The sequence below is a fragment of the Rhipicephalus microplus genome, chromosome 5 (genome assembly GCF_043290135.1).
Source record: "Rhipicephalus microplus isolate Deutch F79 chromosome 5, USDA_Rmic, whole genome shotgun sequence".
Classification (NCBI taxonomy): Eukaryota; Metazoa; Arthropoda; class Arachnida; order Ixodida; family Ixodidae; genus Rhipicephalus; species Rhipicephalus microplus.
In genome coordinates, this window is record NC_134704.1 from 63,077,048 (window position 1) to 63,103,829 (window position 26,782).

The following is a 26,782-nucleotide window of genomic DNA, read 5'->3' on the forward strand; positions in this document are numbered from 1 at the left end:
GTGCTGGCCACGCTCTGGCTGCGAGGCAGAGGGTAGCAGCAGAGACAGTCGTTGCCGCCGTCTTTAGAGAGTGTTGGCACTGGACTTCTCCTGCCAGGAGAACGCTGAAGTCGAAGTTAAATGCTTAGCAAACTGCATGCGAAATTGATTGATTCGCTGAAGACAAACGTGTGCAGACGTGCATCGCCAATTACGTCAATTAATGACGGATGTCCTGTGATTTGTGAATAAATTGAAGTCTTCTGAAGCTCCCCTCTTGTGTGTTAGCTCAAGGCACATGCGCCACTACAAGATGAGCCCTCCGTTCATTTAGCTTTCATTAATTCAAACTTCTTTGGATTCGAACAAATTTTCAGGCCTGTTCAAGTTCGAATTATCAAGATTTCACTGTATAAGAACCGCGTCCGCCTTGAACGAAAGATTTGAAATGCTTAGATCTCTTGACAAATTATGAAGTGTCAGTGAGCGTTTGCCAGACTTGTGAAAACAAGAAAGACATGAGATGCACTCAGAAAACACACATCGCTCGACTGTACAAAAGAGGCTGGGGAAGCATCAAGTCGGTTTATTGGCTCAGTGCTGGGCCTTGAGTTGAAGGCGCCGGTCACGTTCCTCGGCAACAGTCAGCTTGATGCCCTTGCCACGAGGCAGCGAGATGTAGGGCTTTGTGCTCTTTCCAATCACAAAGATGTAGTTCAACCTGCACGAACACAGTGCACCAGCTTTAATCACACTCACAAAAGCACAAAAGCTGACACTGCCCAGCCATCACTGTGACACCATGCTCAGTAAGACCAATCACAAGATCAGTGTATCACAAAAGTAATCATGTTCTCCTCATAGCATGGTATCCACACAGCTCCCCAAGCACAAAACCATAACTGACTAAAAAAATGAATCAGACGTTCCTACATACAAATCACATTTCAAAATAGAGTACTGAAGAAATGATGGTTTGTAAAACGTCTACTTTGTATTTGACAGACAAGTTTACCGAAATCAGAATGACTGTACAAGTTGAAATGAAAGATTTAACAGCAAAAACATCGCCACGTATTTCAAAAGTGAAACATGGCTCTGCACCAAGTTCAGTGCTGTAGAACGCATGTGCAGTTGCCAAACGTAACCTCTAAATGCAGTACCCTTGATAAAACTAAGCAAATGCAAAGAAATGGAGGCACTCCACAAACGTACCTGGTGGCAAACGAGTGGCCTTGGGAATCCTTGACGTGGACAATGTCGAACGAACCAGGGTGCCGCTCCCGAGAAGTGATGATACCCACACGACCCAAGTTGTGGCCACCAGTCACCATGCACATGTTGCCTGTAACACAAACCTCAGATTAACAATTTTTTCGAAAATCTCCCTCTAAGTGTTCATTGGTTTAATGTATAAATATTTCACGACTACATATTTCATTTCATTTATATCTCGGTAGCACTTCAAAATAACGAATAGCGACCTTAAAAGTTGCTTGTGGCTGTGCAAATGAGGCCCAGCTCCGTACCTGCAACTATCACCATCAAAACACTCCCGCATTTAGTCACATTGGCTCGAAATTGATGGGCAAGGGAGCAACTTTGGTTCGCGACATTTACAAATAACTCATTCTGGACAAGCCAGAAAACATCGCCGTGTTATTAAATATATCGTGGACGACACATGCACATTTGTCGCATGTCGGCGTCAGTACAGTTACCGAACTGATAAACGGCCTCGCGGCAGACGAGCACACGGCAACAACTTGCTACAGGACTAGAAGAAATTACACGTTCGTGCAAACAATCAGTCCTATTACATTCCTGGTGCTTATTAACTGACGGAAAGTATGTGTGCCATGATATTTTTTATCTCGGAACGGCGAAATATGGCTTTAACAGCATTATTCTTGAAGCACAGATTTTGACCACTTTCTTTTGCTTGGTCTGTAAAAGTGGACCTAGAACAGCTAGAGCTGCAATTGTTTTTGTACAATGTAGCTAAATGTGCACAAAAAACAATGCTGGAAGCCTGTTTTTATTGGACAGCTTCATTTTTTTTATTTTAATATAAAAATTTCTGTATTTAGTTACATGCAATGAACTGTGCTGTATCGCAATGCAATGAACTGTGCTTAATTGGAGAAGTACTCGTTCAATTTTTGATCAGCTTGCCGCGTTGCACTCCTTAGGCTTTCTAGCATTCATTTACATGTCAATGGCCATGTAATTCTATGTTTTCTTCATTTTCTCAAAATGGCAATTTTGCACACCCTGCATGAAAATTACTGCAATATATCGGAAACTATTCCAGATAGCAGAATATTTTTTTTGCAGCATGAAGCTATATGTTTGGAGCACACAACATAGGAAGCAGATTTTCATTTATCTTGATGCAAGTTTTTTAAACTAGCCTTTGTGTGACCACACAATGGCCACATTAAGAGCTGTGAAGTTTAGTGTACTGTAATGTAAAAAATAATGCCCCAATCAAAAAAGTGCTTCCTTATGTCTTACGCTTTCTACTGTCAATCCCTATGTCATTCATAAATTTTTGACGGGTGGTTGTTTTTCCATTGTGGTAAGAACAATATAAATTATCTTGATTATTTAATTAAGTAATGAAGCTACAGAAAAAATCACTACATTTTTAGAACCAGGCAAACAAACTAAGTAAGCATGCCAACTTTTGTCACATTTGGTTCATAAAATTAATGAGAGCCCTAACACCCATGTCCCCCCTTAAAAGCCGTGCAGAAAAGTTAGCTTTGTGAAAATATGCGGGGATTATTCAGAAAGACTTTACAACCTAAACTAGTTTTCGATTTTGAGTCGACATCTAATATTTTGATTTCAAATAAGTCTACCTAAAATCGTGTAAATGCGCAAAAACTACAAGATAACCTGTGTGCTTAAGGCACTCTGCACGAAAGCACCATTTATATCCTACATAAATATAATAGCAGCAGAACGCTATGTGCGCTCTGTACGAAAACAATTCTCCGATCTAAAAGTTATTAAGGTTCACCAATGAGATTAATGATACACTACGAATCTATAAATAACAAAGGCTACACACAAACGTACCGTATAAACCGGAATATAAGTCGAGCTTTTTTCAATAAAATAATAAGCTGAAGTCGCCCCTCGTCTTATATAGCGGTGTCTACCAAAAGTGTGATGCTGTCTGGCAACATATGGCTTGCATGTGCTTGTGAAGCCAGACGCGGCCATATCCGCATCCAAATCCAATTGCAGTCTGTTTTCTTTGTGTTCGCGATTTGCTTCTGATCTGTTCCGAGTTTTCGCTCCGCTTGACATTGCGCTGCATTTTTAGTGGTCTTTTTTTTTTTTTCGCTCACTGAAGATGTCTAGCGGTGCAAGGAGGCAGCACTCAGCTGCGTTTAAGCTAGATGTTAAGTTCGCAGAAGCAAACGGGAATATGGCGGCTCAGCGCCGCCATGGTCCTTCAATATTTTTCTGGTCATGAAACTCCCGCGTCACTCAATGGGAGAGCTTCATATACCGCCCGCACTTTCCGCGCCGCGGCGCTGGCGTAGCTAGACGGGGGACGAGGAAGCCGGCCCGGCCGGCTGCTCTGTTGGCCGCCATTAGCGGACTGTTGGCGCGGAGTTGTGGTGGTCGTGCTGATCGCCCCCCTTTTTAGCTTTTCGCGGTCGCATCGTGTTGACAGCGATGCCCAACACCTGCTGCGTGCCGGGCTGTCATTCTGGATACAAGGGCACCGTCGAAAAAGTTTCCCTGTTCTGTTTACCAGCCAACGCAGAACAACGCGTCAGGTGGAAACGTGCGATCCCGCGACAGGAGACTGCCGGATTTTCGTTCGAATCAAAGTACGCTCGCGTGTGTGAAAAACATTTCGACGCCAGTGACATTGTACGTGCGGACGTGTGCACTGTGAACGGAGACATCGTTTCGCTGCCCCGAGAACGACCGAGACTGGTGGAAGACGCCGTACCAAGGATTTTTGAAGGTTTGCCTTCCTACCTCTCGAAACCAAAGCAGCGTTCGCGTGCAACGAAGGGCCCACCTCTAAAAAGGCCGCGAGAGCTTTCTCCGGATTGTGATGCGACAGTCGCGAATGCAGACGTCTCCAGTGCAGCCGACAAAGAAATCGAAGGTAAGTCTGGCACAAAGTTTGCAAGTATCCTACCCGCTCACCACGCTAACAAAATTCGCTCACTACGCTAACCAAATTGGTTCCTTCCCTTATAAATATTGCCCTTTCTCACTCTTTGCAGATGTTGTGAGAACTGAGAATCGCAATGGCTACGCTGATGCAGAGTGTCAAACAGAGGTCACCGTTTGTTCAGCGTCGGAGCTACAGAGAGTGAAGGCCCAACTTCGCAGCGTGAAGCAACAGCTTCAGTCATGTCAGCGGAAACTCACAAAAGCGGAGGCGCACGCGAATAGAAAGAATGGAGTGTATGCAGATATTCACAAGCTTTCAGACCGCGAGAAGCTCATTATAGACCAGTGCATCATGAAAGCAAATATGAAGTCTGCGAAAGCAGCACGGTAAGATCCGGTTTGTAAAGTTTGTGTGTGTGTGCAATTTTATGTGAAGTGCGATGTTCGGTGCGCATTCGTTTGCTTTCTGGATATTGACAGAAACTACTAAGTGAAGCCGTGGGACAAAACGCAATATTTTGTTTTACTTTGATGGTGCTGTTTGCTTGAGCTGTAGCAGAATCGTGACCACAAAAATTGCATTTTATTTATTGCAGGTATAAAAAGGAATGGCTTTACGATTGTTTACTGCTGAAAATCAAATCCACAGCAGTTTATACATTTCTTCACGAGAATAATTTTCTGCCTCTACCACACCCTCGCACACTCTACTCCTATCTGAAAAATCTGAAGGCCGGCTTCGGATTTGATGAAAATTTATTTGACATCCTCAAAGACAAAGTGGAAAAGATTCCAAAGAGAGAACGGCGAGGTTTTTATCTTTTTTTTTCTTTTGCATTTGATTTTTCTGGACTCTAGGTAAAGAGCTGAAATATTTTTTTTTCTTTAGGTGTCCTCATGTTTGATGAGATGAGCGTGAGAAAGAGCCTTCACGTCAGGGAATCGGATATGGCACTGCTTGGAAAGGTGGACTTAGCAGAGCACACGAAGCCGACTGACCAAGTGAAAGATGGGGACCACGTGTTGGTGTTCCTTTTCCGACCATTCCTTGGTGGCTGGTCGCAGACTGTCGGAGCGTTTTGCACGTCCGGGGCTGCACCAGGATCCACTGTTGCCAAACTGATCCTGCAGTGCATTGTACTCCTATCGAATGCCGGCGTCATTGTGGAGGCAGTCACTTGCGATAACTCAACTTCGAACCGATCAGCACTGAACTCCTTGGGTAAATATTTGCAGTCATTATTTATTTTCAAGGTATTTAGTAAGTGATTTTAATAATAGAAATGCCTTTCTTTTAGGTGTCAGTGGTGATGTCACAAGAGTATCAACATCGTTTGAGCATCCATGTGACTCCTCCAAAGTCATTCAGGCTATAATTGACCCGCCGCACATCTTCAAGTGCATCAGGAATAACCTTTTGAAGGCCGGAAAGTTCCTGGTGCGTAAAACAGTTTAAGATAAGTCATCACAGTGCTCTGGCTAACTTTGTCTCACAGCCTTTTTATAAATGTAACAGTTGCCTGGTGACAAAGAAGTACAGCATTCCCACTTTGAAGCTCTGCTGGACTACGAGGAGCAGCAAGCTGGACTTCGGGCTGTGCCAAAGCTTACGAAAGCTCACATCAGCCCCAACGCTTTCCAAAAACTGAGTGTGAGACTTGCTGTCCAGGTAAGACATAACAGCTGCTCTAGCATGAGTCATTAATCAGTATGTGTAACAAAAAGTGGTGTTGCTTCATCAGAATACAACACTCTGCCATATAACTTCTCTAAAACATTTCAGCTCTTCAGTGAAAGCACTGCTTCAGCAATGGACTTCTATCGCAGTAGAGAAGAATGTGTGAAACTTCGTGGCTCCAAAGCAACTTCGGATTTTGCGAGGCGAATGAATAGTCTATTCGACTGCTTCAATTCTAAAAGGCCACAAGATGTGCAGTACAATGAAGCGGAACACATTTCTGTAAGCCCTAATATTTCAAACCTACTGTCACATCCTTTGAAGTTCCACTTAAATCAGATTGTTTTTCAGACGCTGAAGGAGAACATCGAATGGCTTGACAGGTGGCACACTTACAACCAGAGTTTACCAAAGCAAAAGCAACTCTTCTTTCTCAGCAAGCCAACATGCAATGCTTTGAGAATGACTTTGCACAGCACAGTGACGCTTGTTGAAAAGCTGCTGAATTGTGGCTTTCGCTATGTTTTAGTTGGCAACTTTGGACAAGACCACCTCGAGGTACATTTAAACGTTTTTGCTCGTTGAAGACGTTTTCTTCACACTTTTATATTTTTCAGAGATTTTTTGGCATCGCAAGACATGTCGCTGGAGCAGGGGGACAGCCAACTGTTCAGCAATTTTTGTTCATTTACCGGTTGCTCTCGGTGAACAACTTGATCCGTCCTCCACAGAGAGCCTCGGTTGAAGGGGATGGTCCGCGTCTCCTCTTGAAAATGCAGGATCTCTTTCAACATAAAGAGCCTACTGTTAATCAGGTAAACATTTGAATAGCACCCACCAATGCTGCTTGTAGGGTGTTTGTGCATCGTAAACGTGCTGAATGTCGTCTAGCTTTTTGATGCTAATGACATGCACGTCTGGTCGTATGATATAGAACAGACTTTTATTCTGCTTAAGTAAAGTGTGGGATTGGGCTAGTTGGTAATCCATATAAAACTTCTAGGCGCGTAAAACTTCAGACAACTAACATAAGAGACGAGGACGAGCGCAGACTTTCAACTGATTTATTACTACTACGACACACATATATATATTAGAAAGAAGATAAGATCACTTGCTTAAGCAAAAAAAAAAAAAAAAAAAAAATTTTTTTTTTTTTTTTTTTTTTTGCTTAAGCGCCTAGAAGTTTTATTCTGCATTTTTATATTTTACTTTACAAATTTCTCACTCTGGCCATTGTGATAACGCAAAATATGTTTCAGATTGATACCTTGGCAGTTCTTTTTGACGATATACTGCTGGAGCCTGCTGAATGCATGCAAGACATGATTCATCCCGAGTCAACGAGGGACTGTATTTTGGATTACCTTGGTGGGTATGTAGCAAAAAAGTTTGCTAAAATAAGCTGCAAGGACTGCCTCCAAACACTCAGAAGCAACTCCCGAGAGCCAACTGCATTGACTCAAATCAAGACAAGAGGATTTTTGCAAGTGCCATCGGAGAAATTACTGCGGCTCTTGCAAATTGTGGAAGAACATGTGGAAATGTGCACGGTGGACAAAATAGCCTGTGCCAGTGTTTACATGAACATTGTTGAGAACATCCTGCTGGACGACCGCACTTCTTCGGCCAGTGTTGGCTGTGGCTCACATTTCGTGAGCACTACGGCAGAAGTTGTGCACTTTTTTATTAAGTGCCGTCTGCATTTTTTTACGCGTGAGCAGAACAAACTGTTTCGTGCTGGCGGACGTCGTTTATCCTGCCCGGCCAAAGGAGGGAGGAAACCAGGGACATAAATTTTTTCAATGATTTTTGTTGTGTCATCCACTCCGTCTCCCAACTTTCATCCACAGTTTTGAAACGCAGATTTGAATAAACTATGTGCCTGTGCTCATGGCAGTTTCGAATTCTCGACGATTGCCGCGTAGCGTAGTTGCCAAATTCAAAATGTTACCCCCTGCTAGGTAAGTGGCACACAGATTTGCTTTCGTTAGGCAGAAATATCTCGCACATAAAAAGCTCAAGTTGGATTGAAAGAGATATCTAAGTGCATAAAGAAAATCTCTAGAAATATTCAAAAAGAGCAATGCAGTTTCATGTACAACTGATTCGTTTAAACTGAATAACTGGGTTGAAGGAAGATCCTGGTTGATTTCTATGTGCGCGTAGAAGGAACAGGGTGGCTAATTAGAACGCGGACTTAGAAGTCGTGGTCATTGGGAGAGTACATGGGAATGGATAAAAAAAAAGCCGCGTATATCAAAACTCGGCTGCGTTATCAAATCTGCATGCGTAAAAACAAAAGCTCTCGCTTCGAAATAGCACGTAGTGCCTATATCTAGCAGCTCACAACAGTTTCATCTCATTTTTTAATCTTTAAAATCAGGGGCGCTAATTATGACATCAAAGAAAAAAAAGAAAAGAGCACAACTTGAGCATCCCTCTCTGTCTTGTGGTGTCTCATTCTGAGCTTTTAATTTTTCAGCTATGTTTCACTAACGATATCCCTCAAGAGGTACTTCAAGGCTATTAATGTCAAGTCACCCTGATACACAGATTTGTTTATTGGCACGCGAACTTCTATTGGCTGCTTCGTGATGCCATATGGAATAAAGTGATAGTTATTCCGAAAATGAACGTTACGTGCAGCCAGAGCACGGCTGCTCCGCAATCTCTAGCGCAAAATATGTTAACCTTTCAGTCATCTAGAACCAGTCACAGTGTTCGGTTTAAGCCCCAAAAGCGGCTATGCAGGAATCGAGAAATTTAGGAACGCTACGAATGCGCGTCACTTGACAGACGAACTCAGTTAAAACATTGCCAGCAGTCAAAGACTTAGGCAATTTGACAACGCGCATCATGGACCACTTTGACAATACTAATAGCTGCTATGATTTGTTAGCGATAACACGGAGAAGGAAAATATCTGAAGAAGTGTATTTGATGGGAAACGCTTCCGCGAACGCGCTACAGCCCTGCCAAGCGCGGCCGATCGATGCCCTCCTGTTTACGGTGGCGCCTCTGGTGGCCACTTGTGTCCCTATATGAAACTTTCGCGGGAGTTTCATGACCAGAAAAAAGTATTGAAGGACCATGGCGCCGCTTTGGAGTATCAGAAAAAGCGTGCGCTATTGGAGGGCGCAGAAAGGGAAGCTGCAGATGTGCAATCCTCGAAAAATGTTTCGTGGACGAAGTGCCGTTCATCCGCAGCTGGAGGATAAGCTAGCGGACTTTGTGCGGGAAGTTCGTGCGCGCTCGCTGCCAGTGACCGTGGATAACATTCACAAGAAAGCCGTGGAACTCGCTCGGGAAGCTGGGCTCACGAGAGAAGAGTTTCGTGCACTGAACTCTTGGGTGCGTCGATTTATGCAACACAAAGGAGCAAAGGATTTTTTCTCCGGCGGCGCACATCTATCTGTCAAAAGTGGCCGGAGGAGTTCGAGGACAAGCTCATAAACTTTCAGCACTTTGTAAACCGGCTTCGGGAGCAGAACGACATGATGGGGCAGATTGGCAACGCCGATGAGACCCCCGTGTGGTTCGACATGCCTTCGTCGACCACGATCACGCAGCGCGGTGCCAAGGATGTGAAGCTGCTGTCCACTGGCAACGAGCATTCCCGCTTCACCGTCATGCTGGCATGCACGGCAGATGGTAGAAATTTAAGCTTCCGCCCTTCGTCATTTTCAAACGCAAGACAATGCCGAAGGAAGTGTTCCCGCCGATGTTGTCATTCGCGTCAACAAAAAGGGATACATGGGCGAGGCCATGATGCTCGAATGGATACGAGCGGTGTGGAACCGTCGGCCAGGTGCACTGCTGCGTCTTCGCTGCATGCTGGTGTTGGATGCGTTTCGTGGCCACTTGACCGACGCAGTGAAACACGTACTCTGCGACGGGAAAACGGACCTCGTCGTGATACCGGGTGGTATGACGTCCACCCTCGAGCCGCTCGACGTTGTACTAAACAAGCTGTTCAAGGACCGAGTGCGGCTGGAATACCAAGAGTAGATGTCCGGCGACAACCCCAAGACACCGACGGGCCACCTTTAGAGGCCTCCGCTTGCGACTGTTTGTGGCTGGCTGCTTTCGCCTGGCGCTCCTTGCCGGATTCCATGGTGGAAAATCCTTTCAAGAAATGTTGCATCAGCAACTCGCTGGATGGCACTGAAGACGACGCACTGTGGAAGGCGGCGAGCGACAAACTCTCGTCTTCAGAAGACAGTGTTGCTTCGTCGGACGAATAGGAGCAGTTTCGATGGTGATAGAGGGGAGCTCCGACGATCGGGATGCGGTGCGCCCAATTCACAAATAAATGGTTGTTTTCCCTTTTTTTCCGGTAACCTGAACTTGAGGGGTCGACCTATATTCCCACTAGACCTATAGTCCGGTTTATACGGTAGTAGCGATGTTTCTTTTATCATAGGCAAAACCAAACGCGGCATCCCTCTATTACATCAAGTGGGGAGGGTCTCACTGTTGGTGGGTTTCCCAGTCGAGGAAATTTTGGAACCACTGCCCTCTATTTCTTTATTGTGGTGTGGCCAGGGCTGTGTTTTAGAGAAAGCCATGGCCACACCCGTAAAAACAGGGGATGTTGTTGCGCATGCGCAATGAATGTTGGTTTCTCATGGTAATGCCCTACACCGAATATGAGCGATGTAGTGCGACCGTCGGAAGCCGTTGCTGTTGGTCCACTTATTGACCACGGCTCCCGTTTGAAAGGGTAACCATGGCTTCGATTGCGACCGTAGTGCATGAATTGCAAAGTCCGTAACAAACTGTGTAAACACACGTTTTCAACCAGGGCACTGCATGCAGAGTACCGTGTATATAGCTTGAAATAACACTTCTTACAAGTTTAAATTTGTTCTCGATTTAAAGCGTACCTTTAATCGAGCAAACATTAATTAGACCCAACAAAAAAGCCAAGGAAAGTAATGGGGATGTTATTTTGTATTTCTTATGATGAAAATGCCAGGTCAAGTAGACATGGAATTTTTGAATGCTTCCAATGCTCAGTCAACTGAGCTATAGCAGCAGTTTTCCCCCTCTAAAATTCCCCTTCTTTCTTTCCCTTGAAAAAGGACAGCTTAGAATAAACTGCATGCGACGTGGCACAAGAAACTTGGTAAACATGATTTGATGTGCTAATTTGAGAATGATCCCCATTTTCGATTATCCCTACCAGCTGAACTGGAGGACCAAACCATGAAATGCCAATTCATAAAACGGGTTTGTTCGCTGGCTGCACCACGAAAAGTAACAAGCACTACTGCACTGTGACCACAACAGAAAAACTCTGGAAGGAAAACTGCAAGACTTAAGCAATGGCACAGATAGGGGAGAAAGGGAAGAGAGAGAGCAAGCAATGTCACTAATATAAACAAGTAAACCAGTTTTCATTGCCTTGGGCATAGAGCAAGTTTTTCCAGTAAGAAATGCTTCAGCAAGGCTTAAGAGAAAATGGTTTACATTAAATGCATCAATATAGCAGTAAGGTAATAAAATGCTACAGGAAGCTCAGTATTCTACAAGAGCTTTCATGGTGCTGCACCATGACTTTGCTGTTGAACTGCACTAAATGAGACTATATCTGAAGTGTGTTATTCGTAGAAGAAAGGCACACAGAGTCTGTACAGGAAACTAAAAGAGAACACAAGCTTCTGCTCTTGCATCTTTGTCTACATGGTTTACTTCTTTCCATGAGTTCCAACAAGTTTATGCAACTTTCCACCTAGGGTGTGGCAGAATGCTTTTCCTGAGAGTAGTACCTATGCAATGGTTCCCTACATACGCATGAAAAGGCAAGGAGACTGACCGGAATCGAACTTGATGTAGTCGTCGATCTTGCCGGTGGCCAGGTCAACCTTGACTGTGTCATTGACCTTGATGAGGGGGTCGGGGTAGCGGATGGTGCGCGCGTCGTGTGTGGTGAGGAAGGGCACTCCCTTGGGGCCCACCTGCACCCGCTTGACGCGGCACAGCTTGTACTTGGCCTCCTCGGGTGTGATGCGGTGCAGGATGAAGCGGCCCTTCACATCATACAGCAGCCGGAAGAACTCTCCAGTCTTCTCGATCGTCACCACGTCTGCATAAAGGCCCACCGTCGAGTCTCCAAGCTGCCATTTCACCAGCAAGGCATCACAAGCTTGCTTGCACACAAAAACTTTTGCTACAAGACACCACACTTGTAAAACGCACTTCAGCACCACTCGAGCTGTGGGCATCCTAACAAGACAAGCTCTGCCTGGCCCTTTTTGCATTGCAGAGAGGGCAGACACTTTGAAAGAACATGCATAAAAGTTTATGTCGTTTCGCAGGGACACTGAAATATAACAGCCATATATGATCACCATAGACCGGATTAGAGGCAAATGCCTATTTTGTTTGTTTTTTGCATTTTTATCGTGAATTTTAACATATGAGCACGAATAAGAGGATAAGAACAGTTCTTATATTGTTTTTAAAATGAATATAAATGCCTGTTTTGGGGTTTGTGCCTAAATTTCTATATGTGCCTTTAAATACCTGTTTGCAAGACCGGTGCCTATATAAAAGCTATTTAACCTCAAATTTTGCTGTCAAGTACCGCTGAAGTACGGTAGTCATGTTACACGGCAAAATCTAGCTTCTGGAACACTGTGAGGTGCACCCTATACTCCATCTCATGAGTTACTTTCAGCACTGTCAAGTTTACAAAGTCTTTTAGCCAACATGAAGATCAATAACCCTCTACACATGTATTCATTTGCGTTGCCTCGTGTGCTCGCAATCTCTCTAACGTCTTCTCATTTGCGTAAGGAGCAGGAAGTGCTTCTATGCAGTGGCAAGACTATGAAGGACGAATGCGAATCCATAGTGTTATCAGGAGAAAGTTAAGTATAGATAAGAAAAATATCCATGTGGTTTTTGGTTAATTTGTCATTTACTTCCTAAATGACGCTTCCCTAGGTCATATGAGAAATTTTACTTAAGACAGTGGAAGTTTTTCGTCTTCGATGAAAAGCTTTGTATCACTAGAATTTTTATGTGATCTATTACAAGCTGCGAAAGCATGATGTGAGAAAGTGAGCTTAAAACTTTCACCACTCACTCGTCGTAGACTTGGCAAGCCCAATTTCTCCTCCGCCCCATATGGTATCGGGTCAACTCTGAGCTGAAGGATCACACGGCGCTAACGCATCAGAACGCCATGTGCACGTCGGCTACATTCGCATGACATGCCTATGCCAGGCCGTGCACGAAAGCAGTGTTCTGTCGTATCGAAGTGCTCTGTATTGAACTGCCTGTTTCTGCGAGATTGATCCCTCTAAGCATGCAAGTTTGGAGAGGCTGACATGGATCACGTATTGGTACCCTGATACACAGGATCGCACCGGCACTTAAAAGACGATGTGCCAAAAAACACGCCAAGCATTCTGAATGTTGGCATTGGCACGATGCGAGAACACCAACGCAAACGAAATTGAGACAGCTTAGGCTCGCATCTAGCTTAATATAAGGTTTAAAAAATAATGTGCATAGAATCTGTCTGGGTGTTTTATTATTTCTGTCAACCTTGATACTTCTATTCAGGCAATTGATTGCACAGATCACACACGTCATCTCGAATAGTTCTTGCAGTGTCACGTGCAACTTTGCCGTACGCAGGAACATTTCATCACCTCCACCATGTTGGGGTGCACGCCGTAAGATGAAGGTCAAGCGGTATTCAGTCTGGCATTTGACCTCCTTGTGGCGCATGTAGCACTGCAAATCCTGGCAGATCAAATTGTGAGCGATCAGTGCATGCACTACTTTTCTCTTTCCGGAATTCTGAAGCTTGCATAAGGGCCCTATAAGGTGTGCACAGATAGAAGAAAAATATGGCCTGCGCGGTTAGGCCAAGTTATTACTAGACAAAAAGATGCTTCTGGCTTATTGCGCTCTCGCTACTTGCACCTGTGTAGCCCTTCTCAGCCATGCCGAAAAGAGAGAAACCCAGAAGCATGTTTATTCATTGAATCACCATGCTGGACTATAGAAATGGAGAGACCATGTTCTGCAAACCCTGCGGGGAAAAAATGCATGTCTATGCTAAACTATTATGCCTTTGCGCTACCATAAACTAAAGCATTTTTGTTTGCTTTCCTGTCGTAGACACAGATCGCAGACATATTTCTTCGAAAATATGAATTTTGTGAAAGTTTTTAGTGCCTATGTTTACGATCTTGGGAGCCTAAAACAGTGTTTTGCCCGCCTATTTTTGGCCCCTAAGACAGTTTTTAGTGCTTTAAATCCGGCCTCTAATGATCACCAGTTACTTTCCTGGACTTCCAACAATCAAGCTGATAAAGATAATCATACAGTGTATGCATGCACATGTAATCATGGGAAAATGTGCAACAGCTCAAGAATAGCAGCCTCTTCCTGCTACTCTCCACACAACAATGTAATGACAAAGCATCTTACAGTACGGTTTAAGGGGAGACGCTCCTCGAAAGCACTTTTTTTTTGTTATTCAACTTAGAGCTTCAGAAATTGGACCACTGATGCAGTTTTTCCTCCTGATTCCAAATCTGTAATCAGTTTTTACATAAGTGCAATAGTTTGGGAGTTGTGTTTCAAGTAATGGTGAAACTTGATAAGTTTTCCGGGAACTTTCGCGCATACTAAATGTTCATGCAGAGAGTTGTTCAATGGCTCCTTTTGCTCCCTATTAGCCATAGAGTGCCGATATCTAGCTAGAAATTGTGCTCCAACTTTGAAACTATGAAAAAAACATCTGTGTAGCAAACTACCCTTTTTTTTCCACTCGACCACCATTAAATTTATTAATAGATATTTACAGCTGATAGGTTGTGCTGATTCAAGTAGATATCGGCACCCTACGCACTCTCCTCAATGTGTGTGCCAAATTTCGTCGTCGTATGACCATTCTAAGTGCCCGAAACACTTCCCGCAAAAAATGCAAATTGGCCAAAATTGCGAAATGAGAAAAACGCGTTTGAAAGTTTGAAAGTCTGTATTTACAAAAATGAAAAACGCAGTAGCACGAAACTTGTGCTGAACACATACACACATGTCCAGAGGGAATATCAGTTGTCTAAAACTCTCCAGCACCGTAGGTTTTCCCTTCCCGGCTGGTGCGGCAGGACTCTTCCACCCGGGCCCTCTTGGCTGCACTGCGACGGTGTGCCCTCGCCTCAGCGGTCTGACGCACATTCATCTTGTGCATGCGCATGCTGTCTCGGCGGTCGCTGAGGGTAACCAGGGCCTCCGAAGGAAGCACCCCAAGCTCTTCCAGCACCTTTTCAAAGCTCGCGTGGCCCCGGTTGAACCACAGGACTGCAATGGCTGTGGCTGTTTCCACAGCAGTCCGGGAAGCAAACCGGGTCTTTGGACACAGCAGCCATATTTTGCTGTTCAGGGACTCGGCCGCGTTCTGTGTCTTGCCGTGGAGGCACCGGGCAAGCAGCTTCGCATCTGTGAGACGCTTGTAGATTGGGAGGACTGCCAAACCCTGGGCCTTGGTCAGGAGGGGGGTGTGGCACGGTGCAGGCTGGCCCTGCGCCTCAGCACGTCGGTGCTTGCACCACGAGTCTGGGCCTGCAGGACAGAACTTGTGACTTCCAGCACCGTCTGTTGAGCACGAGTGCAAACATGAGGCCCATATGGCAGTGTACATCTTGTGGACATTTCCCCGATTGTTCACAATGGCCACCTGAAAGTAAGTTTGAAGCTTCTGGATGGTGGTCTCCTTCAGCTTCTCCCCTCGTGGAAGTGGCGTTGGCAGCTTCCGCAGGCCGGTGCCCAGACGTTTCGCCACGTGGTTGGTGCACTCCTCTTTTTCAATTGGAGTGTCAGGGTACACGTTGGCATCACAGACCCCGTTGTAGGCCTTGCTGTCTCCATCGCTTAGGAAGATGGTGAACCGCAGGGGTGTCTCATAGTCCACAGTCCTCTGCCAAATGCGCACTGCAGCTTCGGCCTCCATGGCATGCGAAGAACAGTCGCAATTCTTCTCACAAACGGGATGATGAAACGCCTGCCATGTTTCTTCATCGCCTCCCATGTCGTTATGCAAACTGCACGCCAGGCAGAAGTTGGAAAGCACTTCATAGTCCAGGCACAAACCAGTGTCCAAGGACACTACAGTTCCCACACCATTGTGGCTTTTGTGGCCTCTTTTTTGCCATGTGCCGTCAAACATGACTGGCACGTCACTGTTACCAGCCACCTCTTTGGTGACGCTGCGTGCCCTTTGCATGTTTTCACAGACAGCCTTCACTGCCGCACTGTGAATCTTTTTGCCGATAGCATGGAAGGTCTTATGGTGCATAGGGTTTGGCAATCCAACTACTGCACAAAATCGTGAAAGTTGCTCATGCCCGATACCGACGGCACGCGCTGCAAGCACCACTTTCAGGTTCACGGCAAAGGCGTCACGCGAACTCCCGCTGTCGTAGCTTCTGCTTGCACCGCGGCCGCCATCTGACGCGACCCGCTTCGACGAGTACGCGGACGAAAGGATGCTCTCCGAGCACTCCGCATTCTCGCAGTGTAGCTCCAGAAACGCCGAAAGGCCTTTCCGCTTTTTATTCGGTGCCCGAACTGCGAGTTTACTCTCGTGACAAACGGGGCATGCCGCGCCTGCGACGACGGCCGTCAATGCACCCAACTCGCACAGCACTACGCTTTCGGCACGATCGGCATTCGGCCTGACGTCGTTTTCGAATAACGCGATCTTTTTCTGCGATGCACTCACAAAATTCACTGCAGCGTTGATCTCGTCGTCGCAGTTGCCATGGTCGACGTTGCCGTGGTCGATGTTAGGCCTACCGGCCGCTGGCCCGTCGCGGACATTTTCGTTGGCGGTGGCTTTCTTGTACGTCCTCCGCCGCTTCCCTCTGAACTTGTTCTTACTTCTGTATTTCCGATGGTCGGCAACGGCCTTTTTCGGGCTTGCCATCGCACGAAAACAGCGAAAAATAACTCCGGAAAACAGTGAAGCGAACTACGGCAAGAAAACACGGGTGCTGTCAGCCAATGGCGGCCCTGCGTTAGTGGCGCGCGGTTTGAAACGGCGGGAAAAGACTGTTTTTGTTGCTTTTTTTTTAGATTTTTCGTGAACGTACGAGACTTCAAGAACCGGGATCGTGGAGAGTAAGGACAACTCTACACGAGCCAGCGGCCGCAATATGGCGGACAGCTCTCTTCGCGGCCCCGCGAGCACGCGAACAGCAGCCCGTTTTGTGTAAATTTCGTGATGCCGCGCGTCACTGCCGCTCACTCAGACGCGTTTTTCACTGACTTCTGATGCTTATTTCGCTGTGATATTTTCAGATGTCAAAATATAATGTATAAAGATGATAAAGCAACAAAAAACAGAAAAGGTGAAATTTGGAAAAAAAACGCGACTTTTCGACCCGCGTCTCCCCTTAACACAGTACGGTGTAACAACGAGGTGCCCCCCGGCCTCCCCTAGTGGGCCCTCATTTTGTGGACTCTCAAATTAGAACTTTTCAACAGTTTCCACCAAATATAAATAAATAGTAGGCAAAAATTTTGTTCAGCTTTGCCATTTGTTTTTATACGCACTTATATGTAAGCATTGGCAAGTTAAAAAATATTTCACTGTCAAGAAAAACTAGATTTGTACAAGTTCGAAATAGCAAGTTTGATAGTACAGAATTCAATAGTTGAAGGCAGTCTTTTGCTTAATTTATATTCCATTCATACTAGAATTGACATTCTTTTGCATATTTCCTGTCCTGCCTAACAATACCACAGGACAAATTTTCTCTTCAACAAAAGACTCCCTATCACACTTGTATCTGTAATGACGGCACTGCACCGCGAATGTGGGTTCGGCCATCACTGTCATCTTCATCAGAGACCGTGACGATAATGTTCACTGTTAATGAGGTGGGGAGTGCAAGACAATGTTATAAACAAAGATGCCGTGAAAAGACACCTTTCTAGCGCTCTCAGCATCGCTCTGTGGCACCATGTTCTGCTTGCAGCAATGACCTCCGATTTTGTCATGTTGGAGGAGTTCCCTCCGATGCAATGTTCCCACAGGCAGCGAATGAAGCAGGCATTAGAGGTGCCCCACTGATAGTGTACTCTGTGGGCATACATATAGTGTAGGCACATTGTTGGACCCAGACCGGCAGTGTAGAGCCATGCCAAGGCTTTGGATGGTGCCGGCCCGTGCAGAGAAGCTATTGTAGCGGTGTTCCATTTGGCCTCCACTGATTGGCTGGAGCTGACATGGCAACTTTCCGAGCAGCATAGCTAAAAACGGCCAATATAGAGCAGAAAATCGAACTCTGGCACATAAATTCGTCCGAAAAATCGGCCACGGAAATGCATTAGTGCAATGGGAACCTCGATGGTGCATTTGTGAAGTCTGAAAAATCCATAGGCAACTGTACATTGGTAAGACTGGCAATTTTGAGAAAGGAGTTTGATACGAATATGGCCCCACAAAACGACGCACAGCCTCAAATGCCCTCACTGAACACGTGGAATTTACAGACCACTAAATTGACTGATGAAGCAGCTGTGTTCTGGCCAAGAAAAGATGCTTGCATCATGCCTGCACCTAGAATCCCTGCACATACAGACAACTGCACATACTCTGACAGGAGTAATGGGACACTTGCTTGCCACATGTACTCTTAATTATGTAGTTTTGTACTTACATGTATTTAAATAAGCTGGGCTTTTCTAATGACTTATTGTGAATACGGCTCCTTTATCAGCTGCTGAAATGTCAGTTAACTGTGTTCCTTCGGTCGGTGTATCCTTTCACTTCACACTAAAAGCAACCTTTATGCCCTGCCTTTTTTCACACCTCTTCTATGAGTTTACTGTAGTTACAGCAAAAGAAGCGGCTTTTTTTAGCTTTAGTCCTTGGTGATGCTTATTTCTGTGATAGTCAGACCGCCGTCAGTTTCCATGAGCTGGATAGGTTGTCCAAAAGTACCCCCCGACCTCAGAAGGGTAAAAATTCCCTGACTTTTCCAGGCTGGTAGACACCCTGTACAGTGTCTCCCAGGCAAATAAGTTTGCAGGTGTAAAATATGCTTATCAATGAGTCATGCAGCTGTCATTAAACGACAGTAAAGCTCACTTCATGGGTCATGCAGGCATATGCCGTAGATGTGGCAGTTTTTTCAGGTGGAAAATAAACCAGCAGCAGGATCAACAGCTGAAAGATCTACTCTGAAGAACTCAACACTCACCCATGAAGCCAGCGGGGTAATTTGTGTCTGTGCGGACCTTGCCGTCCACCTTGATGAGGCGCTGCTTGACAATCTTCTTCACCTCAGCGCCCGTCAGAGCGTACTTGAGCCGATTCCTCAACATGATGATGAGCGGCAAGGACTCCCGCAACTTGTGGGGTCCGGTGCTGGGCCGGGGAGCCTGGGGATAGTACAGTGGGACATTTTAACATAAAGCTTCACGTTTCCGTCGGTCATTATACAGTTTTCACACGATGTCCCGTTCTCTGAGCCAGGTACTCTAAGATGGTAGCCACCATGACTAGGGCACCATCATTTAGTCCTAGAGTTCTTATGCACTCTCCCCACTTTCTTCTGTTCACCAGCCGTGCTGACGGTGAACACAACAGAATGCAAGGAATCACCAGCACTGCTTCGATGTCATTGTTTCTTGCTATGCATGGAGTACTAGTCTAGGCGGCATCTCAACGAACTGGCACCCTGAGATATTGGCTACTGTGAATTCAATGGAAACTATGTTACAGTTGAACCACTCCATAACGAAAGCACCAGGGCCGGGACTTTTTTATAGCTTTCATGGGAATTCTATAATGAAAACAGAAAATAAGCACACCATCACAGAAAAATCAACTTCTCTGCAATATCACTTTTTTCTGCCTTTCGCAGCTTTAAGCAATAACATTAGACTTCTACCAAAGCATCTAAAACTTGTGCTATTCAGTAACAGGCGGTTTATTTTCGAAAGGCTGAACAACACTGCACATAAGCAGCCAGAACTTGCGCTATTCAGTAAGAGGCGGTTTATTTTCGAAAGGCTGAACACTGCACATAAGCAGAGCATGGGAGATCTCACCAAGCACAAGGAGATGTGCGTCAGTAGCACGCACAATCTGGTTAAACAGTTGATAGAATATCCGTTGGCATGAAATAGCTTTTGAGGGTTTGCTCACTTGAAACATGCCGATCTAGCTACCAGAAGAGATGTTAGCAAAAGAAGAGAAAAAACCCATAAAATATGTTTTGTTGCTATCATCAAAATATAAAGTGCACCGTTGCTCGTTAAAAGAAACTTACGTGCCTGACGTGAATGAGTGGTAATGCAATTTTATAACTTGGTTCACAAAAAGCTCAAAGAGGTGAAAAAAGAATGTTGTGGATCCGTACATCAAACTCATAACTCCAGGAGTGCTTTTTAAATTCCTTGTTTAGAGGGGGCTAACTCATTGAATTCTAGAACGCACATCAGGGACACCCGATTTATTCACTGCTGTGAGACTTTCATTATCGATGGCTTTCATTATTGAGGGGCTGAACTGTAGTTCTAACAGAACATTTTCTGCTCTACTTGCCTACGCCTGTCTCACTACAGCATTTCACGCATTCCGGAAGCTTAACATAATTATTGGCTTTGTACAGAAGGGTCCACAGATAAAGGGGCCGAGAAATGTTTTTTCAAGCAACCGTGGAATGGATTCAGTAAAAGAGCTTACTGCCTCAAGAATTTTAAGAACCTATCCAGTACGAGCGGAGTTACAAAATTTGACGCACATCGCAATCGCATTCTCTCTTCCCTAACCCGGACGAAAGCACTGGAAGCTAAGCAGGGAGGGATGGCAGGGGCAAAGAAAATACATCACACCCGCCTTGTGGCATTGAGCACTTTTGTTTTTCTTCGAATATGTGGCTTTTCGAGTGTGATCACATGCGCACACGTGAACAAATCATGACCTCTCGCGGCAATCCCTGTAACCACCAAGCATGTCATGTTCAAATCGGCCAATGACTGATAGATGGCCTTCTAAGAGTGATTTTTGAGTGTCTTCTGTCATGAGAAGAGAAAGTAATGTTTAGCTTACTGATAATTTATTATGAATTCCAGGCTGCATGCTGTGCTGCAATATTTGGCGAGAGTGTTTTAGAAAGCCTCTACCACCGATCAGCAGTGTTTTAAGAAGTGTTGCAGGGCCCCTTTAAAGGGAACACCGAAGCGCAGGTTGCCTGCTCAGTGCCATCGCTGACCAGCTGCGGCAACAAGTTTCGCGCAGAGCAGCAAGCACTGTGGGCGACACTCGCTTGTCTTCAGCTACAGTTGTGGCCATCCTTCAGCTTCTTGCGAAGTCGGCTGTCCCCTCACTTTGAAATTTCTCTGCAGGCTGCAATGCCACGATCAGATGCAACGCTGCAGACGTAATACCCTTGTCAAAGGGACACCCGCAAACACTACTAGTACAACTCCGTCTATGTTGAGGGAGATGCGGTCCTTGTCACACGGCCACCCTTACAAAAACTAACATAAACAGAATTTCGCAAAGGAGGTTCGGTGATCCCTCTTTGCAGAGGTAGGAGGTACTCTCGCTCCCAGTAGTCGACAGGCCAGAAAAACATTTCGAGCACTAAATTGCCGCAGTGAAAGCAATAATACATTTGGGCAATATTAAACGCTTTTTTTTCATTGCAGTACTCAATCATAATGTGTGTTCCTTCACATATATATCTGGTTACACGGAGTGCCCGTGAAATGCACGTCTTGGAAGATCGGCATGAAATGCATGCGCTCTGCGTTGTGAGTGGCTCAATGAGGCGGAACACACGTAACAAGCCAAAATGAGCTTGTTTTTTGACAGACTTCGTCCCTGAATCCCCTAGAAACAAGTCAGCTAACTACAGTGGGCAAGGTGAATTTTCAGGTGCTCAGTTGGGACGTGACTCGACGCAACCGACGTGTGTAGAATGTTCCAAACAGCTAGTAAAAATTCAACATCAACTTTACGCTTGCTTCCTTTTCAATGCTTCAACACATCCATCTGCCGATTTGACAAGCAACGTTCGCAATGCTGCACGTCGCGAAAGAACTACTTACGAAGACTCCACCGAGCTTGTCCAGCATCCATGATTTCGGCGCGTTTAAACGCTTGAGGTGCTTCTTAGGTCCCCGCGCCTGCAGAGAAGTTCACATTCGTCAGTAACAGACACTGGCAATATGCGATCCAATGAGTGACCTAAAATAAGAACTGGCTACATGCGGACAACACAACACGGTTCACATACCAGCACATTAAGTGCAGTCGGCCTGACAGCGGCTCCAGATTTTAAGTAAAATTAAGCAAAATATAATAACAATAATACACCTAAAAGAAGGAGCCAGGTCTCTTTATAATTACAAATGCTAGTATTACGCTTTTGAAAAAAGATATGCTCGGATTTATCGAGATTGAAAAGATGCAGTACATACCATCCTAGAAGGCAGCCATGAAAAGGAGCTATCCCAACATGCACTGTATTCACAAGCTCGCGCATACGACAGCAAGAACTTCCGATTGGCTGATCGAAGTACAAGGTTTGTTAAACACACAGTAAACGTATAATTTTTAAACTAAAATGCACCCAATAAATGTTTTGTAATAATTTTGTTTGGTTTTTTCTAACGTTTAAATTTTCATTGAATTATACGTGAACATTTGACGCTATTTTCTGCGGTACTTTTTTGTTCTGCGCCATCTGCTGGCTCTTTTCGCTAGGCTTATCCTTTCTGTAAATTACACGTGTGAGGCGAAGTCCTTAGCTGCGCGTGTCCGTACAAAAACATGCCTCCCAAGGGTAAGAAACCGCCAGCAGCCGCTGCGGCAAAGGCCGAAAAGCCAGAGGAAAAGAAGAAGCCTGCCGCTGCAGCTGCCCCAGCCAAGAAGCCCGCCGGTGCCGCAGCGTCGGCAACGAAAGCCCCTGCCAAGCCGGTGGCCAAGTCCGGCGACAAAAAACCGGGCGCTGACAAGAAGCAGCAGGCAGCGAAAAAGAAGGATGCCGCAGGTCAGGCTAAGGCCCGTGCTAAGGCGATGGCTATGCGCAAGAAGGTTATCAAGGGAACGCACGGTACGCGTATGAAAAAGATCCGCACGTCCGTCAAGTTCCGCCGGCCCAAGACCCTCTGCCTGGATCGCAAGCCCAAGTACCCCCGCCGCAGTGTCCCAACCCGAACACGGCTGGACCAGTTCTCCATCATCAAGCACCCGCTGACGACCGAGTCGGCCATGAAGAAGATCGAGGACAACAACACGCTCGTGTTCATCGTCCACCTGCGTGCCAACAAGCACCAGATCAAGACGGCCGTCAAGAAGCTGTACGACATCGACGTCGCCAACGTGAACACACTCATCCGGCCGGACGGACAGAAGAAGGCGTACGTGAGGTTGGCGCCCGACTATGATGCGTTGGATGTGGCCAACAAAATCGGCATCATATAAACTGTTGGCGGTGGAATAAAGCGGCTGTTGACGGTAACCTTTCGTCTCTTCGTTCGCGCTGGTGCTGCAGTAGCACATCGTTAGCCACGCTCTTTGATGGTTCTTTGATGGTTTACGTAATGTGCGTAACCCCCACTTTTTTTTTTTTGCCTGATCGTTAAATGCTGAACGGATTACTTTTATGGCAGACAAACTGAACACGTGGTTCTCACGTGCTTCAGATGAATGCGGCACTTTTTCGACACGTTACCCAGAAAGGTATCACACTGTGCGTGAATGTTAACGCTATATGTTCAGGACCAGTCCGCTGTTCACATGTGCCTGCGTGGTCAGTTCATTATTACCTTTGTTTTTGTTCCCACAGATGCACCAGCTTCGTATGTAGTCTGTAGATAAGTGATTTAGGATGAACAGTATACTGCAGTGTCAGTTTGCATTGCCATTGAAAACTAGAGCGACATGGTGCTTTCACAGCCTGCTTCGCCAGTTTTTAGAACTTAGGTATTTGGCACAAACCGACATTCTGTTCATTTTACCTGCATTTAAAGAAGCATGTAAACAATCCCATATGTACAAGCGATATTGGCCACTTGCAGGGGCGTACAAACTCGTCATTGGAAAATTTACACTTGATATTTTTAATTTTGTCCACTTTAACAAGTTCATGGCTAGTATGTCGTGCCAGTAGGTCAATCATTGGTACCGAGAGCCAACAAGTGCTCACACAATTTCAGTGCTAGCCAAGAGCTAACTAACTACAGACAATGTATTTGCAAATTTTAATGCTAAGAAGTGCAATGATAAGCAATCTGCTTAGATAATTTTGAATATCTATGTATTGAATGCAGCAGGTGTAACATCGCTGAGTGCCAATTAATGTAAAAAGTACAACTTTCACTCGAATGGACACGTGCAGTTCTTCACATTTCTGCATTCACTTGGGCGTTCATTGGGTATAATGTCCGAGATACCCTTTGTATGCAAGACAGCTCTACTATGGCTTGTGTACACTTGCCTTCTCAATTCTCAGGTTGAAGAGTACCGTCAAGCACCCATGCCGTCAAGCACCGTAATGCTGAGCAAGCACCTCCCTTTTTTTTCCCCATGAGGTTTCCATTATGCGCCAATGACTGGGAGCAAGTGCCCACTCCGCTCCCATCGTTTTTACTGTTTCATTTGCTATTTTTGAAACAGTTATTGCTTCTGTACTCAGATTTCATTAGAACCACGGGTACGCATTTTTCACTCTTAGCAGCTTCTCCTCTGTCACCTTTAAGGTTGCTCCATGACGAAGCAAGGCCCCCTCCCAAATCTTCTGGATTATCTTTAACCTTAAGGAGGCGCTTGCCGAGAATTTTACGGTAGTTGGCACTTGCCGTCTTAACATCTGTTGCTAAGTTGGATCCGCATGTGATCAGAAGTAGTGATGTTGTATATTTACAAGAAATAGTTTTGCATCATTTCTATAGTATAAGCGGACGCATGCCCACACTAATGGCGAATTCCATTGAGAGAACAGAAATAGGGGCATCGTGCATTCACAGTGAGAAGTGGGGGCCACTGGAACGCAGCATGCTTCTGGAGACCTGTTGAGAGGAAGATGTGGGGAAAAATACCCATACAATGTGATCAAACGTTCAAGGCCTTGACTCTCTCTGTGGGGCAGCAGCAAGATACGCGTGAAATGCCAGTCGCATGTTTGCCATTGTCCTATTGCACAGTTACATAGCACATAGCGCAGCTATGTAGCACAACCCATCCAGCAAATATAGCTGCATGCACTACATAGGCTTTGTCGACATTACCCCAACAACCTGCACCAATGCGGCAAACAACAGAGGTGTCCGCTATGGTGGTGTCAAACTACGCATGGTCGCTACCATTGCCAACTAAAGCAAAAAAGCAAAATTAAAAACAAATACGAGGAATGCAACGTTTAAACGGTGATGTGGCTCTCTTTTCAGGCAAGAGCACAAACACTCCTGGCTCTACTCAGTGGGGCAGAAGTGCTCTCACTCCCCAAAGAGGTAGCCATGCCTTGCATGCAGGCACAGGAGGACAGATATTGCAACCACTTCGTTTAGTCATGTTGCCACCACTAATGCAGCCATAAGCGTGTGCAGAATTTCCCATTGGTGGGGGGGGGGGGAGGGGTTGCAAAGGTTTATCACAGCACCCGCCCTCCCTACTGAGCCTATGCATAGGGCAGATTTCATGCCTACCTCCACCCCCCTTCATAGGTATAGGTGCAGCCACGGTCAAGTACAGACCAGGTTTCAGGATACTGCCAGCATTCAAACAGGTGGCGTCGCCAACACCACCCTCTCACTAGAGGAGGAGAGAACCAGAGACAGACAGGTGCACATTCATCAGCATGTAGTATGAGAGGGAGTTCCAGGTCACAACTGGTGTGCATGCTCAGTCGAAGAATAGTCAAGACAAAAATGTTATGAGCAATGTTTTCAAGCAAAAATATAAGCAAGCCAGAGCACAGTTGTCTCTGTGTTCAATGTGCACAGAGCCTATCTGCACTTCAGCCCCATTAAAACACAGCCACCACCATGAGCATCAGAATGATTTTGTCTTGGTGGTGAAAACCTGTGTTATTACAGTGGGTTGTTGAGGGGAGGGGGCAAGTTCCCCTTTCGCACCCTCTGCCAACGCCTGTGGCCATCACAGCCATGATTGAAAACTTGAAAAGCCATTTGGGAACAGTAGCAGGCAACCCCCCTGGAGTACTGTTATAGCCTCTAAAGCCTGTCAGCCCATACACTTAGCTCAGTGGCAGGGAAACCATGGCAGACACATTAGGTAAAAATAAAGCTTTTGCAGAAGGACCAACAAAAACTTTATCTTGTATTTTCTGTTGCAATAAGTAGGCGACAACCCACAAATCAGATGGAAACCTCATTTGCTCGGTTTAAGTTTCAGAGTGTGCCAAGTGAGGCAGTACCCACAATGGTTTTCACGTAAATATGGTTGGCTTCTATGTAAACTGTGTGCCTTTGAGCACTGCGTTAACTATTTTCAATTTGCCCCACCGCGGTGGTCTAGTGGCTAAGGTACTCGGCTGCTGACCCGCAGGTCGCGGGTTCGATTTCCGGCTGCGGCGGTTGCATTTCTGATGGAGGCGGAAATGTTGTAGGCCCGTGTACTCAGATTTGGGTGCACGTTAAAGAACCCCAGGTGGTCAAAATTTCCGGAGCCCTCCACTACGGCGTCTCTATAATCAAATGGTGGTTTTGGGACGTTAAACCCCACAAATCAAATCAACTATTTTCAACCAAGACTCCCATTGATTGATATGTGGGGTTTAACATCCCAAAACCACCATATGATTATGAGAGACGCCACAGTGGAGGGCTCCGGAAATTTCGACCACCTGGGGTTCCTTTTGTGCACCCAAATATGAGCACACGGGCCTACAACATTTCCGCCTCCATCGGATATGCAACCGCCGCAGCCGGGATTCGAACCCGCGACCTGCGGGTCAGCAGCCG

The 26,782-nt window shown here is 45.8% G+C and overlaps 2 protein-coding genes across 2 annotated transcripts; one reads left to right on the plus strand and one right to left on the minus strand.

The window, feature by feature from the left end:
• Positions 1-550: 550 nt before the first annotated feature.
• On the minus strand, positions 551-22,336 carry RpS4 (ribosomal protein S4). Its single transcript, XM_037425389.2, has 6 exons — positions 22,277-22,336; positions 21,905-21,982; positions 19,045-19,225; positions 11,631-11,900; positions 1,195-1,324; positions 551-700 (listed from the first exon to the last, which is right to left on the minus strand). The coding sequence occupies exons 1-6, from the start codon at positions 22,277-22,279 to the stop codon at positions 574-576; spliced, it is 789 nt and encodes a 262-aa protein (XP_037281286.1). The 5' UTR covers positions 22,280-22,336; the 3' UTR covers positions 551-573.
• Positions 22,337-22,531: 195 nt separating this feature from the next.
• RpL23A (ribosomal protein L23A) lies at positions 22,532-23,319 on the plus strand. Its single transcript, XM_037425388.2, has one exon. The coding sequence runs from the start codon at positions 22,629-22,631 to the stop codon at positions 23,280-23,282; it is 654 nt and encodes a 217-aa protein (XP_037281285.1). The 5' UTR covers positions 22,532-22,628; the 3' UTR covers positions 23,283-23,319.
• Positions 23,320-26,782: the final 3,463 nt, after the last annotated feature.